The 21,082-nt window shown below is 41.7% G+C and overlaps 1 protein-coding gene across 6 annotated transcripts in view; it reads left to right on the top strand.

Moving 5' to 3' along the window:
• Positions 1-7,294: 7,294 nt before the first annotated feature.
• Positions 7,295-21,082, top strand: part of slc12a7b (solute carrier family 12 member 7b) — an 80,742-nt gene continuing 66,954 nt past the window's right edge. For 2 of the 6 annotated variants that reach the window (XM_079661771.1, XM_079661770.1), the window contains exon 1: positions 7,298-7,715. In XM_079661771.1, the coding sequence (XP_079517897.1) occupies positions 7,484-7,715 (232 nt within the window). In that variant the 5' untranslated portion in view covers positions 7,298-7,483. Of the gene's footprint in view, positions 7,716-20,107; positions 20,142-21,082 lie in introns of those variants that run through there. The other 4 variants (XM_079661773.1, XM_079661774.1, XM_079661776.1 and 1 more) reach the window with 4 other exon arrangements.

The raw sequence follows: 21,082 nt of genomic DNA, 5'->3' as shown, positions 1-21,082 counted from the left end.
GCCAGGCCTCCGGAGCTGTTCGGTCTTCGGCCTTGAGCCCGGCCCCCTGAGTTTGCCCGCTGTGATCTTCGCCCCTCCTCGAACTCTGCCTTGCCCCCGGGCCGTCCGCCCGAGACCCCCTCCTCGAGCTCTGCCTTGCCCCCGGGCCGTCCGCCCGAGACCCCTTCCTGGTTCTCTGCCATGCCCTGGGCTGTCAGCCAAGGCCCGTCCTCCGGACCCCCTCCACCCGCTCTGCTGGACGTTGTTGGATTATTTATTTATTTTTTTGGTGTTTAGGGACGTCTAGAATCCGTCCCTCGAGGAGGGGGTTCTGTCACGATTCTCATGTCATGTCACGTTTCTATGTCTAGGTTTGGGTGTTTTGCTGTTCTCCCTGTCATGTTTTCCTCCTGGGTTATTGTCTGGTCCTTTTCCCTGTGTTTTTCCTCCTGGGTTAGTTTCCCTGGTGTGTCTAGTTGTCTGATTGTGTTCACCTGTGGCCCTTGTGTTTCTCCTCCACTGCCTGGCTGTTTCTCGTCTTGTGATTACCCCTCCCTGTATTTAGTCTTGTCTCTTCCTGTGTTCAGTGTTGGTCCGACTTTTGTTGGTGAATAAGTTCACCGTGGAGTGTTTTGTGTTTTCAAGTGATTTTCGATAAGAGCCCTTTAAATAAAGGTATTATCAGTATTATCTGTGTTTGGGTCCTACCTGCTTCACTCCTCGTATCATATACATACTGTGATTGAACACAAAAACACCATCTATTATTGACCTTTTATAGCAAATTCAAAACATTCACTATATAAATGATACAAAACACCACCTTTTAGTATTAGACAGATAATAGGTGACGAGACATATTTCAATTTTTTTTAGATTAGTCCACTGTGGTGAGAGTAATACATATAGCTTGTATTCCATTTGTTTTGAAAATGTATATACTTTATAAACAAACTGGTTACCCTTTTTTTTAATTAGCATACAGAACATTATGAAAACAAACTTGACTAATGGTCGGCTCATAACCTCAGGACACAGAAGAGGAAAAACTGCATATATTCTCGTTTCATTTTGAAGGCGCTGCAGACCTAAAGTGTGTAGAAGACTTAAATGATTACAAAGGTCACAATCACATTAATAAAACTGTACTTAGGTTTTAGTTTTGAACCAGTCTTTACAGAAGCACCGTCTTCGATCCCCCTGAAGTGTTTGTGAGAAGAACTTCAGGTGTGGCTGCTTGGGCTGCTCTGCTCTTGACTGGGAGATGTCTGTGAAGAAATAAGAGGAAAAATCAGTTATTCTGATATTAAAATAATGATTATAAAACAAGTAGCTAACCCCTCTCCATAGTAATTAATTACAGATATTATCTGTTATATATGACAATTCTATTCAAACTCAACTACCAATAACCATGAATCAGAATGCTTTAAGTGGTTATGTCATGATTTGTTAATGTAGAAACACTATAACCACACAATTATCCAGATTACTTTACTCTCTCAGTGTTTGGGCAGTAATAAATGGCTAGTAACACAGTACTATAATATCACCTTTGGAAAGAGAAAAGATTAATGAGTAATATAGTACTTTTTTAGAATGATGAGCACAACATGACTTTCTAGCCTAGGCATCCATTTCATTATCAGGGTCACAGTCATCACATCACCTGGTGGTCCAGGAACAGCTGCTTTTGATTTGTTCTGTTTCCCTTCTTTGACTGATGCTGCTGCCAGTTCCTGACCTGCTGCTGTCTGGTGTTGTGCACCCTTATCATGCTCTTCCTCCTCTTTCTCCTGTTCTTCCTTCTCCTCCTCCTCTTCCTCTTCTTTCTCCTCCTCCTCCTCCTCCTCCTCCTCCTCCTCCTCCTCCTCCTCCTCACTAAACCTATATGCTGCTGCTCCCCTGCCAGCTCTGTCTCTCCTTTACTCATCTTTTTCTTAAAATAAGAAGAGATGTCTGTTGACTTTCTCTTCATTTTCTGCAAATTGACATTACACACAGCAGTGATTAATAGTAGCCTACGCATTACACCAGCCCAGCATACCGACATCAGCTAACGTTAGCTTAGCAAGTTAAACTAAGGCTAACTAGGATAGCCGCCAAAGTGTGTTAACAGACGAATTATACCTGAAGTCAAGCCAGCCTTTACTGAGCCCCGAGCCTGTTTTCCAGGTCTTCCAGCGTTTTTCTCGTTTTAATGCCATTGAACACACATTTTGATCAGAATAACAGCTAAAGCTAAGCATATCTCCGTTTTTTGCTACCTAAAGCTAACACACTAAAGCCTAAAGTGTTGTGGGGCTTAACAGGCAACAAACGTATACGACTTACCTTCTAGAAGTCTGGTGGATTTTTGTCAACTCCAGTCCAGTCAGTAGAAAGAAACTTTTTGCTGCAACCTGCTGCTGTCTGTGCGAATCTCAGAATGGTGAGCGCGAGTATCAGAGTGGTGCGCCGAGTATCAGAGTGTTACCATGGTAGCTGTGGGAGAGGGAGGGGCTGCAGTATCAGCGTTGGAAGCTCAAATCAAGCGACTCGCTGGCTGTGTATTTGTTGTTAAATATCAGATAAACTAGGCTACTACGCATACGTGACTGGCGGGGCGGTGTGTGTGTGGTGGGGGGGCCAGTGGAGGGGGCAACAAATATATCAGGGTGGCCATGGCCCCCCCTGGCCCCCCCCTGCTGGTGCCACTGCCTAGTAAGGATGCCACCTGGGTGCCTCCCTAGGGAGGTGTCCCAGGCACGTCCAGCTGGGAAGAGACCAAGGGGTAGAACTAGGACCAGGTGGAGGGATTATATTTCTTTGCTGGCCTGGGAGTGCCTTGGGATCCCCCAGTCAGAGCTGGTTGATGTGGCCAGGGAAAAGAAAGTGTGGGGCTCTCTGCTGGACTGCTGCCCCCGCGACCTGACCACGGATAAGCGGGAAAAGATGGATGGATGGATGGATATAGAATATATAAAAATGCTACAGCACTCTTTAATTCTTAAAATAACACTGTACTAATAAAGAACATGTTCATATTGCTGCAGGGCCGGCCCTTGGGATTGGCGAACTATAGGCGGTAGTCCTAGGGCGCCAGATCCGGAGGGGAGCTGCGCTTGGAGACACAAAAGAAAAAAAAAAATGTTTACATTTGTATTCTGCCTAATTTTCTGCCCTTGATGTAATACATTTACATTAATAATTGAATAAAGTAAACACCCTTTGCACCCTCTGAGTTTTTAGATAGTTCACTTTAGTCAAAGTTATCTCAGTGGGTCTCAAACGATTTGGTCACAATTTATGTAAACAAATATTTCCAAGGCACACCTTTATAATTATTAGGAAAAAAAAACAGGTTTTAAATCATTCCAATGTATACTATAGGACAGTAAACCAAAAATATCATTTAAAACTGGAGATATTGAAAAATATGCATGAATAAATAAATGTTAACTAGGTAAAATAAGATATGAATGAACAACAAAAATAAAATAAGTTACTTGTATTTGTTATTGGCTATGGTAGGTTATTGGTTATGTTCACATACTTATTTGATTATTAAAATGTAAACCGGTCTTTTTCATATGGGTTTTTAGAGTTGTACCCCCTAGATCTAGTCTCTAGTAATTCTGCTCAAAGTGCCCCCGATTGAAGCATTTTACTTGAAAATGTTAAAAAAAATCTTTCGTTGGGGGCAGACCCCCGGACCTCCCGAGAGGATGTGACGTCCACCCCCCAATTAAAACATGTTCATACAATAATGAATACATTTGAAACCTTCTTTATGTATATAACCAATGTCAATATGTTTCAGTTTTTGTAGTGTATTGGTCTTTTGTAGAGATTTTTCAATTATTCTTTATATCATAATCTCGCCTAGGGCACCAAAATCTAGGGCCGGCCCTGGCATGCTGGCAAATACAAAAATGAATTGCATTTTTTGTAACTTTGTGGCAAAGAAAGTAAAAGAAAAACACTTGACTTTGACCCATTATAATGACAATATGTCAGAACAATAGGATTATAATGTACACTATTAATGTTGTAAATATAATATTATCAGCAACTAAATCCATGGAGTGGATTTAGATCCATTTTTGTATCATTGATGAATCAGGTCGCGTTGTTTTTGACTATTTGTATGTTGTCATCTTTTATGTTTTTTTTGACAGACTGATTCACTAATTTTTCTACCGACTGTTGCTGTTATAGACATTATCACTTGTAAATGTAGATGTCCAGAGTATTCTGTGTGTCTCTCTGCACACACACAAACTGACACATGCACATCTGTCCCTTATGAATTGTGCAGCCCGTGGGATCTCGTTACAAACAGCATGCCATCTGCACACTGTTTAAAAAAACAAGTCCCGTCACATTTCCTACCTCCTAAGCTTTAGTGTGACATCCCCATGTGTATATTGTTTTCTACCAAACAACCATGGATGGACAAAGTTGTTTAGAAAACAATTAATGTGGTTGAGCCATCTTCTGATTACTTTATATATAGTTGATTTGCATCTATACAACAGGTAACCATAGACTTAATAAATGAAAGAGTTGTTATCACGCACAAGAGCATTTCATTTTGCTAAATGAAGTAATCAAAAAACCTTTAGGGATTGGACATCATTTCAAGGCTTTATTGTCATGTGCACATCAGCTACAGTGTAGCCGAAAGACTTAAGTCAACAGTGCAACATGAATATAGGAAACGGAACAAATAAAACAGATGCAAGTATAGTGCAAGATAATCTTTTGAGACGTGCAAGTAAATACAAATAAAATAGAAATAGTGCAAGAAGAGTCTATATACAAGTAAATGGAATATGATATATTAGTTAAATAATTTGAAGGATGCAAACAGAGGAATGTTTATGGCTGATCTTTCACTCTCTTTGTAGTGTTAGAATGTGTGATTTTGTACATCTTCGACTGATTTGGGTAAAAGTAAAGGGGTATTCAGTTTCAACATTAAAACAACAGACCTTGCAGTGTTAAGATATATGAAGCCTTTGAGTCTGCGGTATGGGAGGTGCCCCTCCAATCACGTAGGAGTGGCAGCTGGGCCTCGTCTCCTCACACCACCCCTGTGCAGTCTCACATCATGTTCCCCTCTGGGATTTGTTCAGACTACTGAGCCCAGGATGTGCGGCCTTATGAGCCGCCAATGTCTGTTGTGACATGGCGGAACACAATGACACAGCAGTGGGGGTCTCGTTTCACAATAAAAGCTTCCTTTCATGCTATAGCGCTGACCCATATTCGGGGCACGCATCGTTGGCTCCAGCGATTTCCCCAGTCAAATGTAAATGGCCGTGAATGCTGCCATAGAGAAAAGTCTATCAAGAAGTAGTTAATGTAACTACCTACTTTGGTCTTAGGCGTGACATTAAAAGGGAGGGACTAAGCAATCCTGAGAGTAGAAATTGACAATAAAGGAGATTACACACTCAAACTTGTCACAATGTCTTGACATTGAAAACAAAAAGCTATAGGCCTACAGTAAGTCAAGAGGACTACATATATCTCACTCAGTCAGGCCCCCTGACAACAACTTCACCTTAGCAGCCAGTTTGTTGGTGCCGTCCCAGAGGACAGTTGCTATGAAAACAGTGAAGGATACGAGGAGATGGTTTGTGGATCGCTTATCTATATTTCTAATGAGGCAAACTATTCATGCACAAACCTGCTTTTGCAATAACAGAAATCAACCTTTTTATAATCGACTTGACAGCATGGCTAGAATGTTGATGCAGCAAATTAAGTTAATCCAATATTTTAAATAGTTTTGTTATTTTTTTCTAGAAATGGTCATCCGACTGTACTGCCAGCTGTCTATTTTAGATGTCTACATAGCACGCTTCAAGCAATTTTGTCTGAGTGGTCACCCAGAGAGTTTTAGATAGCTGCGAAGTAAATGGCAGACATGGTCAAAGTGCAAGCTGAGATGCAAATAATAGACAGGGCACTCATTCACGTATTCAATTATCACACACTCATCTGTGAGCGACATTAGTGTAGGCTGCTATGCCTACATTTCTGTCAAAAATATGTAGGAATTGTGTTTAACGTAACTGTATTTATCATATCACCATTGCAAGGTGTGCTTCATTTCAGTTGTTCAGTGAAACAACCTGTTTCTTTTTAGGCAACCACTAATGTAATTTCTGTGAAGGGGCTAATGTTTCCAACCCTCTTACATTGTCTACCAGAGGGCTGTGTGAACAGATTTCCCTTGCATTTGGTGAACAGATAATAATAATAATAATAATAATCCTTATATTTATTATAGCGCTTTATCAATGACTCAAAGCGCTTTACAAATACACATTACATATACAGATCATACATACATGTAGACAGATGGGTCTTTATCCAAGGAACAATGTATTATATATGGGTGGTGACCTTGATATAGGATTTGTGACATCAGATGATAACAGAGCCAGAAACTTCATTAAAAGCACCACCATTCAAAGAATATATTGTGGTGAAAGAAGATGCTTAAATGTGAGAGATGCTAAGAAATGTTGTTGATTCTTCTGACAATTTGTTTGAAGGAGTGCATGCTCCTAAGTGTTTCCAAATGAACTGACTTGTTTTTAGGTAACAGGTAGTTTAAGTGAACTCACAACAAAGTATGTACCAAAACCTGACTGGAAACTTGAGAGGTCATCCTGTCCTGAGGTATTGACAAACCATTTGTTCTAAGCTGTAACATAGCAAAGTTGCTTTGGCAAGGTGTTGGCAAATGACTAAACTATCACTGATTTTTAAATTAGAATGATTTATTGAGTTTCCCTAACAGGCTATTGATAGTGTGGAGGATGTACAGAGTGAGTGTTAATTACCCCATCATTTTGAGACCATTAAAGAAGTGTGTAATGAGTTTAGTGTGATATGCCAGTACATGTTCTCACTTGTGACAGCAGGGCACTCAGCAGTATTTTAAGGAGCATTATATTTAGCTGTGTTGTTTTGCTAAGAGGCCTGACTCAATTTTCTAAGTATAAGCCAAAGTGAACATATTTTCAAATACAATTTTGAGTATGTTAAGAGATTTACTCTGAAATAAGAAAAATCGAAGGCTTTGTACGGGAATGATATTAATTAAAAAACATTTTAAGACTGAATACAACATTTTGCTAAAATTAGTATTAGTATTAGTATTTTTTTTTTAAATTATAAACAATTACAGAGAAATTCACTTATAGGTATATAATTGTATTGATTCAGAACCAGAACTGGTTGATTCCACAATTAACAAGTTCCAAGCACTCTGATTTGCTTCTGGGGTAGATGGACAACGCTCCTTGGTGCTCTCAGCCAATCAGAGAAGGTTTGGGGCGGGAACGTCTGTACTGTAATCAATCCTGTGATCAGCCCGTGAGCGTGTGTGTACGCTGTCTGTGTGTTTGCCCCTAACGAGTGTGCACCACTGAGGTAAGAAGCCGGGCGGCGTGTTTGTTTTTCCTCCATTAAAAGTGCGACCGACGGGGCACGAGGGAGGGACATGGGCGAAAGATTTGTGGTAGTCCCGGTGGACAGAGGAGTTGGGGTCGCCGCGGAGGGGGTGCACTGGGACGCGGTTGTCGCTGACCCCGCACCGGACACCATCAGCAGCAGCGGTAGCGGTGGCATAGTGGAGGAAAAAGAGGCGGGGGAGGACTCCGTGTTCGAGCCGCAGGAGCCCAACGCTGTGGCGGTGCCTATCCTAGAGTACAACAGAGAGCCCAACAAGTACGGTAAGACCTATGGGTAAGACAGATGGCAGTTAAAAACTCCATGTGTGTCCCACTTCTTATCTCTTCTATATACGAGAGGATTAGCCGTCGCACTCCACTTGTCTGGCTGTTTTTCCTCCTTTTAGTTATGTAACGTTTTGGGGCGTCAGTACCCCAACAATGTAGCACTAAGAACACACCTAGCACTAGTGTCAGTTAGAAAGTCAGACAACTTATTTAAAACACTTTTTGTTTAAGTTATTTTGAAAAGATAATTTGTCACCTAACAGTCCACAGAGAACATAGCCACTTAATTACAGAAAATGCCTTCGAAGACTTTGATGGCTTAAAATGTAAAATGTTTATTAGCATTAGCGTTATGTCACATTTTCCTCACCTATATGAGGTACCCCTTTTGTAACTTGAACGCACCACAAGTTCTTATTTTTAGTTAATGGACTACCTTTTGACACTTGTTGTATAATTTCAAAAAGTGTAAACAACAATAGTGCTAAACAATAGAGAGCAGAGAAAAAAACTTTAGGCAGGTTTGAGAAATACATGTTTCAGTACACTGTTAATTAAACTCAATATATTGTGCTCAAATGATCCTGTAGTAGAAAGTAAGGTGTGCCTGTGTTACTTGGTCATTCAAAATGTGCATAATGTTCTTCATTATGGGCATTTATTCATGACATGATATTTCCACAAATCACTGCTGTTGTTTTTTTCCTAATCAAATTTAACATGTCTTTCTCTCACTGAACCATAATTTGGCAGCAGTCTGTTTTCTAAGCCTTGTTGGACCAGTTGCTCACAAACAAGGTGCTTCTATAGCAACAGGTTGAGGGTAAGAAGGTGCTGGAATAATTGCCTGGCACACAGGCCAAGCAAGCATGCAGAATTACAGTTTGCTGATGGCTAAGTGTGTGTGCATTGATTGTTAGAGCAGATGCAGTTATGTTTAACTGCACTGAGCTGCTAAAAGGAGTCTATTTTTGGTGGTGTTTATTTTGAATATAGATTGTTGTGAGGAAAATGGGTCCCTTCTTTCCACTTGTATCTGGATTCACACAGGCTTTTTCCAATGTCACAGTTGAGAAATAAAGGAAAACTGTTATGTGGAAAAAATGAGGTTTTAAGCATAAACGTTTGATGGAAAATGAGTGATTACTATGCTGATTATGTTTTACTGGTGATGAATCATTGCGACAGACGAGTGTGTCGCTATTGACATTTTGTAATGTGATTTATAGTCCTGTAATTTCAAATAATGTGTTCATTTTATTTTATGTAGGCTTGGAAGATTAGAAGACATAACAAGATTTTTGTCCTCAGTGGCTTGTGTATTCTATTTTTTATTGTCAGTACTTCCACCACACAAGGGTAGAAGAAGAACAGAAATGTCTTCCATATGATTTCCTCCTGGCACCCGTCTATTCAGTTTGAATGCATACACTAAGTTTCATTCCAAATCAGATGAAGTTGCTTAGAAGAAGATGGGTGTGCTGTGCACCTTCATCCACAGTAGCTTGTGTTTGCAGCACTCAGGCTTTTCACGGCTCTTGCATTTCTTTCACGTACAATGGCAGAGCAAATTGTGTGTGAACTTTGAATAGTAAAAATTATAATCTGCAAACTATTTGATACATGGCTCTGTAAAAGATTGCATCCCCTTTGTGGTAACATACTCAATTAGGTGGTGGAACAATGAGAAGTGTGTTAACAGTTAAGATCGACCAATTAAGTTATTCAACCCCGTGGGAAAATGGGTTTCTCTTCTCCTTTTGACACAAACTAACTAAGTAGAAGTCCATGTCCTTCTCATAGGATAAGATTCTCTATTTTTGTATAATTGAATATCTTTGGCTTTTTTACGCTTAAAAACATCTCTTAGAAGTTGAAGTTATTCATTTATCTAATCCAGTTATATAGAAAGAATATCCTCTACTTGTTGTTGATTTTGCAAACTTTAAGGGTTGGCTAACACTATGAAAAAACATTTGACTGTTGGTTCAGTGATTTTGATGCTTGACATAGATTTGGTTTGAGGATTGTTTCAATCTTGTGAGAGATAATGAAATGATGACATACCAAAAAAGAATACATGGACTGGACTGTAATTTCCCTGGATGATAACTGGTTGTCATGCATCTTAAAAAGGAGTATTGATCAACCCTTTGTTTGTGTTATTTGTACTGGATTTCAATTTCCTCAGTTCCTTCCCCTACTGCAGTCATTGCAATCAATACAAGACTAATGGCATACGGCGTACTTGTTTTTCTGTAATCTATTTACTGATTGCATACTGGATGTGTCTGCTAAATGTAATTGCTGCATGATGAAGTTGATATACTGAAGCACATAATGCGTCTAGATAATAATAATAATAATAAAGATATTGGATGGACTGGCATTTCCTTCACAACCCTTTTTGTGTGTGATTCAGAGCAACTTTAACTGTACAAATGTGGACATTCTGTCAGCGTTCTCATTGAGGTTTCACAACCAATGTATAAGAGGAGATGAAGTAACACTGTAAAGAGGAAGCAGTGGTTCCAAAGAAGTTTAGTGTTTGAATGATATAAAAAAGCAGAGTCTGTTCTAAATGTCTAATCGTCTAAATGATAGATGCTGGTTGTTTCACTGGCTTGCCCTCCCTCCTATTAAAGTCTTCCAGGCGATCTAAAAATATTCTTTATACTTGTTTAGTCTGTGACGCAGAGACCAAGCTGTGTTTGGTAAATAAAGTAAATATATGAATATGGCTAAATGTATAAAGTACATGGTAAGAATGTGTTTCAGCAAGTATACTCAGTAATAGGGCTGCTTGGTTTTGGCAAAAATCATAATCTCGATTATTTGGGTCAATGATTGATATCACGATTATTAAAAACGATTATCCATTTATTTTGAAAACATGAATTTATTGGAGAAAAAAAAAATGACAGTAACAGTTGATTACCCTGAACTTTAAGTATAATTCAACTGAAAAACCAAAAAAAAAATAAATACATTTGAAATTAAAAAGTAATAATAATAAAAAAATAATCGTTTTATTTCGATTACGTTGTTTTCGTAATCGTTTTAAGCCATAATCATAATTGCGATTTTAAAATACGATTTAATTGAGCAGCCCTACTCGGTAAACAGAGTATCATTGATGTAATCAGTATATTTATAGTTAATTTAATCACACAGAGGATGCTTCCTGCTACTTGTGCAGATACACAAGATGACTAAGATTGCAGTTGGATTTATGAGGGATTAAGCAGGGAGTGAAAGATACACAAGTCTCTGCAGGGATAAAAGGTGTCAGATATACATTTGGATAGTATTTAGAGAGGGACTGTCAATCTCTCTCACTGACAGTTCACACATTTGCAGATTGTGAAGTTGGGAAACACTGTTGAGATTGTTGCAGAGGAGTACAAAGGTTGACTCATACAACCTGTTGCTCATAGGCAATAATACATGCCCCCTGTGCTCGGTGCTAATGTTGTGATATTACCTTATTTTGTTTTTGGATACCTTTTTTAATTGAAATATATGAACTAGAAAGACTTACTGAATTGCACAGATTTTTAAGATTGTCAAAGTCTTTTAAAAATAACCCTGTCAAAATCATAAGGGGTTATTTTGGCTTGGGTTTAACAACACCACAAGTTTTAAAAGAAAGCTTGTGTTAAAAACTGGGGGGGTTGGAAATCAGAAGATATTGCTGTTGAACTTGCAGAAAGGGGCTTATGAAACGATGCTATTATCTGCATTATGGGAAATGTAGGAACAAGTGTTTTTAGCATTTAGACTATACAAATGTCTCTTTCAAGTCTCTGAACTTTATTCATGTATAATTGCCTTATTATTCCAAAACATTTAGCTCCTTATGAACCACTTAGAAGCTTTACAAAACTAACCATAGCTATGTCTTTCCATAAAAGTAGTTAGTTGCATGAAAATGCAAAACCTTTTTTCTAACCATGTTGGTGTTTTACTGTAGCATCAGTGATATACGCGGACCATCTGTTGACTGATATGTCAAGGTCTTAAGGACTCTTTGAGGTTAACACATTCAGCATGTGCGTGTGTGTGAATGCCTGTGATTGTTTGATGTGTTTTACTGCCCTTTGGCTCCAGATGTACCTCAATAACAGAAGATAATTGGACACAGAGCCTGAGGTTTAGTAAACACAGCATAGAGAGTGTTAATGATTTGAGGTGGGATCAGTGTGAATGTGTTAGTAAATGAATGCAAGTCTTCAGAATTTCCTCAGCATTACGTTTGCATGCTTGTGTGTGCATTCATGTTTGAAAGGGCATGCAACTTTGGCTATCATGTGCTGCCCTCTGCTTTATTTGGAGCCCAGCAGTCAGCACACGCACACCAACTGGGCTTTGTCTTCCCCTATATCTGCTCACAGCGCACGGCCTCCCCTGCCAATCCTGTAAGGGATGTTTGTTCCAGTTGTTCCTTATTTACATGCAAACTCAGGACAAGGGGTGTGTCCGTCACTCCGTCTCTGGTTAGACGGGAGGACTTTCCTCCTCTTTTTTGGGAAATGCACATAGCAACCGTTTAACCCAATCCTCGGAAAGGGCATAATACCATTTTAGCATTAAAGGTAATGCATGGTTAGCCTCTCTGATGTGAAAAGCATGAAGTAAGGAGTCAGTCAGCTGCAAATGCACTCAATTCTGCCCTGAAGGCATGCAGGTACATGTCTTTGTTGTCTAACAATCCTTTATTTTCCTACGTAGTAATTGAAAGTTTTCACACAAATGTGTTGTTATCCAAATAGTTTAAACTCCCTGCTTTGACAGAACTGTTTAGCTGTTGTCAGAACTGCAGGTTTGTTTAGTATAGGGATCTAAATAATGTTAACAATCTTAACTTTTTCTCACTTTACTACCTGCGAGACCACTGCTGGTTCAGTTATACCTTTTTTACATTTTTTTATATATTTTTGTCACATTTGTAATGTTAAGCAGATACACTTTACATCAATACCCTTTAAAAATAACCCCATGTTCTTCTTAGGAACTCTTGACACGCTACACAATGCATAAGTATATCATCATCTGAGATCCAGGAGGGGGGGGGGGGGGGGGCTTAGTTTTTTTTCCACAGAGCTTTTCTGTTCTCTCTCTGGTTCCTTTTTCCATTCCTGACAGAAATTAGTTTTGACACAATGTAACAGCTGTCAACTAGTAAAGGTCGACCAACATAAATGCCATTCCACATACAGTGGGGCTAAAAAGTATTTAGTCAGCCACCAATTGTGCAAGTTGTGAGAAAACAAATCCAGAAAATCCCATTGTCTGATTTTTAAAGAATTTATTTGCAAATTATGGTGGAAAATAAGTATTTGGTCAATAACAAAAGTTCATCTCAACACTTTGTTATATACCCTTTGTTTGCAATGACAGAGGTCAAACGTTTTCTGTAAGTCTTCACAAGGTTTTCACACACGGTTGCTGGTATTTTGGCCCATTCCTCCATGCAGATCTCCTCTAGAGCAGTGATGTTTTGGGGCTGTCGCTAGGCAACACAGACTTTCAACTCCCTCCAAAGATTTCCTATGGGGTTGAGATCTGGAGACTAGCTAGGCCACTCCAGGACCTTGAAATGCTTCTTACGAAGCCACTCCTTCGTTGCCCGGGCGGTGTGTTTGGGATCATTGTCATGCTGAAAGACCCAGCCACGTTTCATCTTCTGATGGTAGCCTTTGTTACTTTGGTCCCAGCTCTCTGCAGGTCATTGACTAGGTCCCCCTGTGTGGTTCTGGGATTTTTGCTCACCGTTCTTGTGATCATTTTGACCCCACGGGGTGAGATCTTGCGTGGAGCGCCAGATCGAGGGAGATTATCAGTGGTCTTGTATGTCCATTTTCTTATAATTGCTCCCACAGTTGATTTCTTCACACCAAGCTGCTTACCTATTGCAGATTCAGTCTTCCCAGCCTGGTGCAGGTCTACAATTTTGTTTCTGGTGTCCTTTTACAGCTCTTTGGTCTTGGCCATAGTGGAGTTTGGAGTGTGACTGTTTGAGGTTGTGGCAGGGTGCTGCTCCGGTACCCCGAATTTTTTTTCCGGGGCACCCGAATTCTTTTTATCCTCTGGAGCAGAGAGAGGAGCTGTGGATTATTGTTATTGATATCGTACAGTAACAAAGTATTTGTACATTAAAAAGTAATACAGTACAGTGTTACACTGTACTTTATTACTTTAATTCAAACTGTATTCCCTTCTTATCATGTAGCCTACACTTCTTCCTTTCATTGATACATTTAAATCACCTAACTACAGCATATAACATACCGGCTGCAACCCTGTGCTGCTGCTGCTTCTCTCTGCCTCATCCTCTATTGCTGGAGGCAGCTCCACCTCATCTGATCTCTGATATGAAAGCAATCGTGTTATGATCATATTGAGCTATTGGTGTGAGTCTAACATTAAACAAGCAGTCTGCTTGTCATACATTGCTGACGATACAGTTTAAGTGGAAATTTGTTGAGTCACTGCCGCTAAATGCCGGTAGCATCAAGCTAGCAAATCATGCATTAGCCTCACATCAACAGGTGTAGACAGAACATCCAATTATCCTGAGCTAATTTACTGAATAAACCAACTCACATCTCCTGTCTTTTTTTCCACCCAACTCATTAGACTATTCTTCTGCTGGCGTTTCATTGTTGTTTTCTGTCAAATTCAATACTGTAGTTCAAAACCGCGGTACCTGCTCACCATCTGTGAGCTATTTTTAGAATGCGCACGCTACGTTCGTTGTCGCGTTCGCGCGCGTCCACCTGGCCAGGCTGTTTGTGTCCTTCTCCCGTGACGATAACGGCTTGCTAAACGAATTTGAAACTGGGGGGGGACACAAACGGGCAGAAAGCAGAGCTGTTGTTCTCCTTCTTTCCTCCGCTCTTGTCTCTGATTGTGAGTGTGTGCATTCGCGTGTGTGTGTGTGGGGGGGGAGCGGAGGGAGAATGTGAATACGCAAGGCAGTGGACACTGAAACATGCACATTGGATAAATAACATAGGCGTTTAGTTTATTTAATAAAAGAGCACATGTTCAATGTGAAACGTGACCGTAGATAGATTACTTCAGTTGCAATTTGGTGCTATATATATATATTTTTTTTTAAATAATAAAAAAAAAAAAAGTAAACAAAAAAAAAACACCTTGAATTTCAGGCAGGGCGTGGGGCTCCGTTGGCAGGGCGCAGCGCCCCGCCAAGACAATGGTAGGGGAAACACTGAGTACTACTGTTAAAACCTTAACGATACCCATCCCTAGACTGTTATGTGTTCTTATGCACCAAACAGCAGTTCAGAGTATACGGCCTTCTTAGAGACCCTGGAAAGAGTCCTGTATGGGGCTCCTGAAAGGGACTCTTTAATCTTGCTGGGAGACTTCAACGCACATGTGGGCAATGATGGAGACACTTGGAGGGGCGTGATTGGGAGGAACGGCCCCCCTGATCTGAACCAGAGTGGTGGTTTGTTATTGGACTTCTGTGCTAGTCATGGATTGGCCATAACAAACACCATGTTCGAACATAAGGATGCTCATACGTGTACGTGGTACCAGAGCACCCTAGGCAGAAGGTCCATGATCGATTCGTTATCGTATCATCGGACCTGAGGCCGTATGTTTTGGACACTCGGGTAAAGAGAGGGGCGGAGTTGTCAACTGATCACCATCTGGTGGGGAGTTGGGTCGAGTGGCGGGGGAAGCCTCTGGATAGACCTGGTAAGCCCAAACGTGTAGTTCGGGTGAACTGGGAACGTCTGGAGGAGGCCCAAGTTCAGGAGGCCTTCAACTCACACCTCCGGCGGAGCTTTTCGGGCATTCCTGTGGAGGTTGGGGACATTGAACCAGAGTGGTCGGTGTTCAAAGCCTCTATTGCCGAAGCAGCGTCGGGGAGCTGTGGTCTCAAGGTCCTAGGTGCCTCCAGGGGCGGTAACCCTCGAACCTCCTGTTGGACACCAGTGGTCAGGGAAGCCGTCCGACTGAAGAAGGAGGCCTTCAGAGATTTGTTACCCCGGGGGACTCCCGAGGCAGTTGCAAGGTATCGACAGGCCCGAAGGGCAGCAGCCTCAGCCGTGGCCGAGGCAAAGCAGTGGGTGTGGGAGAAATTCGGAGAAGACATGGAAAAGGACTTTCGTGCGGCACCAAAGTTTTTCTGGACAACTGTCCGACACCTCAGGAGGGGGAAGCTGGGAACCATCCAAGCTGTGTACAGTAAGGATGGGACGTTGTTGACCTCAACTGATGGAGTGTTAGGGCGTTGGAAGGAGCACTTTGAGGAACTCCTGAACCCGACAACTCCGCCCTCTATGTTAGAGGCAGAGCTGGAGTATGAGGGGGGATCGACACCAATCTCCCGGGGGAGCTCACTGAGGTCGTCAAACAACTCCACAGTGGCAAAGCCCCGGGGGTGGATGAGATTTGCCTAGAAATGCTGAAGGCTCTGGGTGTTGAGGGACTGTCATGGTCGTGGTTGACACGATCAGAGGGTGTGTGCCAATTACAGAGGCATCACACTACTCAGCCTCCCCGGGAAAGTTTACTCTAAGGTACTCGAAAGGAGGGTCAGGCCGATTGTCGAACCTCAGATTGAGGAGGAACAATGCGGATTCCGTTCCGGTCGTGGAACGACGGATCAGCTTTTAACTCTCGCAAGGATCCTGGAGGGGGCCTGGGAGTACGCTTATCCGGTCTACATGTGTTTTGTAGACTCGGTTTTTATGTTTCATGTGGAACCTACTTGAGCAGGTCTGCCTTGAAAAAGAGATCAATGATCTCAATGGGATACACCTGGATGAATAAATGTTTGAAATGAAATGAAATGAAGGCGTATGACCGAGTTCCCAAGGAGTTACTGTGGAAGGTGCTGCAGGAGTATGGGGTGAGGGGGTCTCTACTCAGGGCCATCCAATCTCTGTACTCCCAAAGCGAGAGCTGTGTCCGGGTCCTCGGCAGTAAGTCGGACCCATTTCCGGTGAGGGTTGGCGGAGCGCTGCGCTTTGTCACCAATCCTGTTTGTAATATACATGGGTCGGATTTCGAGGCTTAGTCGTGGGGGAGGGGGTCTGCAGTTCGGTGGATAAGGATTGCAACACTGCTTTTTGCAGATGATGTGGTTCTAATAGCTTCATCGGTCTGCAACCTTCAGCACTCACTGGATCGGTTCGCAACAGAGTGTGAAGCGGCTGGGATGAGAATCAGCACCTCCAAATCTGAGGCCATGGTTCTCAGCAGGAAACCGATGGGCTGTCCACTCCAAGTAGGGAATGAGTCCTTACCCCAAGTGAAGGAGTTCAAGTATCTCGGGGTCTTGTTCTCGACTGAGTGAACAATGGAGCGTGAGATGGGCCGGAGAATCGGAGCAGCGGGAGCGGTACTGCAGTCGCTTTACCGCACCGTTGTGACGAAAAGAGAGCTGAGCCAGAAGGCAAAGTTCTCTGTCTACCGGGCCATTTTCATTCCTACCCTCACCTATGGTCATGAAGGATGGGTCATGACCCAAAGAACGAGATCGCGGATACAAGCGGCCGAGATGGGTTTTCTCCGCAGGGTGGCTGGTGTCTCCCTTAGGGATAAGATGAGAAGTTCAGTCATCCGGGAGGGACTCGGAGTTGAACCGCTCCTCTTTCGCGTCGATAGGAGCCAGTTGAGGTGGTTCGTGCACCTAGTTAGGATGCCTCCTGGGTTACAGGCACGTCCAGCTGGGAAGAGACCAAGGCATAGACCTAGGACCAGGTGGAGGGATCATATCTCTCCGCTGGCCTGGGAGCGCCTTGGGATCCCCCAGTCAGTTGATGTGGCCATGGAAAAGAAAGTTTGGGGCTCTCTGCTGGAACTGCTACCCCCACGACCCGACCACGGATAAGCAGGAGAAGATGGATGGATGGAAGTCTATGAATATCTTATTTAATAGTTTTGAAAACCCAGGTCATTTAGTATTTGAAATAAAGCAGCTTGGTACATTTAGAAACTATATAGGTATCAGATTGACCTCTATTAGGGCTGTAGCGATACACTAATCTCACGATACGATACGATACACGATATTGAGCTCACGATACGATATATATCACGATATTCAGCCAACGATACGATTCGATATAATTCGATACACTTACATCATTTTCTGAAAGATTTGAAAGGGACAGTGTGATTTTGGTGACATCTTGTGAGTGTTCCATTGACTTGGATTGAATTAATTCAACTGAAAACTGAAAGCATCAATTATACAATATATGGCTCTGACTAGACAGAGAGTCTACAGCTTGCAAATGCTGGACAAAATGACTCAAAAGATGTGGTGAGAAAATGTGTTTCATTTATTGAAACAGTGCCAACTGTAGCTTACAAGCCTTTGAAACGTAAGTACATAAAGTGCAGTATCACAATGGACAATGGAGAATTAAAAGGTGCAGCAGGTGGCCTGTTCTGAACAGATTCTTTTACAGCATTTTTAGCTTAACACAGAATATGAGGTAGCCAATAATTCAAGTCAGTAAGAACAACATTTAATGTAAAATGTACCTGCCAATAATTCAAGTCCAAAGGAGTAACATTTAAGCCAAAAACACTAAACAGAAAGGCTCCTCTCTACATAACTCCATCTACATTCTCTTCAGATTTTTGTTCAGGAATATAATCTGATCAACGTGGTCTGGGAGAAGTGCACTTCTCTGAGCAGTGACGATGGCCCATTCCCAAACCGCCCCCTACACCCTACCCCTCCGTTTGCGCGTTCACACGGAGGGTCCGCCTACGAGTGTGGAGCGGTGTGGAGGGGGAGTGGGCTATCAAGCCCTCAAACAGCGAGTCTGCAGCGGTGCTGACTTGAGACCGGTCTCTACCTGACCGGAGTCGCGCTGTGTGTGTCCGCTGCTGTCAAGCTGTTAACAAGTAGTTCCAGCAAACATCCACTGATAAACTGCGATGTTAACAACCTCATGATAACCTCATATGTTTTAACTTAGGATCATACCTGTGTTTAGTCTAGAAAAAGGTAAATGTGTGCATTTTATTATAAAGTTGTGTATATTTACAGACCGTTGCAAAAACTAAGAAGCTTACAAACATCAGGTTTAAAACTAAAAGAGCTTTGAAACACAATGAAAGATGTTAGGAGTTTTATTTGATTTATTAATTTAAACTTTTTGTCTTTTTGGCATTTCCTGTTTTTGGCATTTCCTGTTTCTGCCGGAGAGAGGGGAGGCCGTCCCAAAGCTTGCTGCTGTATTTATTCCCTCCATCGGACAGGAGGGAGCCTCGTTGAGCTGCAAGTGTGGCTACAGACGGAGTTCACTCCGTCGAGGGAGTGGTTTGGGATTGGGCCGATATCTCCGGCGGTAGAGAAGACCCTCTCCAGTGTGGTTAATGTTTGCCGCCATTCTCCTGAACCGCTTCGCACTCACTGCGAGAAGAAGACACCGGCGTCTGTGTATCTAGAAATGCTCTACAGCGACACTAGCGGCTCGGTTGGCTGACGTAATCGCTCTTCATGCAAAGCGAACGGGGGGGAATGGGCAGCGAGCAGAGTGCCAGGCGGAACACGGGGGATTTGAATGGGAGTTAATGTATCGATATCCGCGGCTGAAATATCGATACTTTCTCGGGAAACAAAATATCGATATATATCGCAGGATCGATTAAATTGCACAGCCCTAACCTCTATGTGGGCGAATACCCAATTTTTAAATGGGCTCAAATTAGGATTTGGGCAAAAAGACAAACACAACTTGGAAATACCTATTATATTATTACACACAATATCCTCTAATCAATTCACCAGACTAACCTGATCTGGAAACACTTCTTTAATCTACCCGACATCCTGTTCTTATCTTTCTCATGCGCTTGATATTAAAGTGAAGCTGGTGTTTATTTCAGACACACAATGCATGTGGTCAAAATGGAAAGGCACTGATACTTAATGGACATTGAACAGACGTGGGAAAAAACTACTTGAGGTTTGCACCCTTTGCAGTTGGGGTTTTCCAGTGTTGGTCAGCAGGAGGTGTAAGGCTTAATTAAGTATGGCAACTGCAGTGAGTCATTGTGGCCTTATTGCCTTTGCTGTGGCACTACATACTGTGGTAGGACAGAATAATGCCTAATTAGGACTGTGTTAAGCTAAATCTATCTTTGAAAGGACATCAGAAGCTGGCTAAGTAATGTGGTATAGACTCAAAGTACACATAATAAGTGGACAGATGATGCTTACCAGTACAAGAGCAACAATTTATGACGTTTGTCCCAACCTTAATTGCCTTAATTGTATCTCATTTCTGCATTAGATTGTGTAAGTTTTCTTGTTATTGTGTCCACCCCAGGTATATGCAAAGGGGAAACGACAGCTAGGTACAGTGGGTGGTGGCGGTGGTGGATATCGGGTGTCAGAAATGTTTAAGGAGACTCCTCGTGAGTATCATGTTCCACCTGTCTCTAAATGAAGAGCTTAAGGATTCACATCTTAACACAAGCTGCCTAAATGTCTACAGTACAGTCAAAAGAGCAGGAGATGAAATGATACAGTGGGAACTTGTATCATTTTTCTGCATGACTACTGAGCTGTCTGCCGAAAAGGGAACTAAGCTGACAAAACACTTGAGTCAACTTCTGTTTTTGTATAACTGACTCAATGGCTGATATTTATGTCCTCTCCAGCATACCGAGAGACCCAGCTAGTGTCAGATTGCCGTAATATGAAAATATAATCTTCAATCAAAGTTAAGTGTAACCACAAAAGTATATTTGTGAAATTATCACATTTGGAACCAGGTTTCCAAAGAATATTTTTATGTTTCTGTTCATTTATTTTGAGATCAAATTGTTCACTCTTATTATGTGTAAATAAAACAATTAGGTCCAGATTTGTAAGCAATACACGTATGCACAAAACACATTCACAAGTCATTTCCCACACATAAACTGGTAATTGAGTGTACACAGCCCTGCATACTTTAACCCAGGCGTACACACATCTAAAGTGAAATACGTTCCCTTAAACTAAAAGATTGTTTCTTGAGGTTGTGCAATTTTCACTGATTGAATCTCCCTTTTTAACAAATTAAAGCAGGGGTCTCTTTTAATCACTTTTCAATTATTTTCAACTTTTTATTTTTTTTTATTTTTTTACTCAAGCCATAGTTTCCCTTTTTTAAAGCTTTTTAAATGTTAGCCTTAATTTTGCTGAGTTTTTTGTGATATGCCAGCTTCTAATAAGTCATTGTTCATCTTCCTGAGTTTTAATTATGACCTGGGATTTACTGTTACTCTACAGTCTAAATTTTTTCATTGACCTTCTTTTCATTGACAGGCCTCTAGTGTAGAGCAGGCACAAGCAACAACACAAATGGGTG

The sequence above is a fragment of the Notothenia rossii genome (genome assembly GCF_949606895.1).
Source record: "Notothenia rossii genome assembly, chromosome: 12".
Taxonomy (NCBI): Eukaryota; Metazoa; Chordata; class Actinopteri; order Perciformes; family Nototheniidae; genus Notothenia; species Notothenia rossii.
This window is presented reverse-complemented; position numbering and strand designations above follow the sequence as displayed.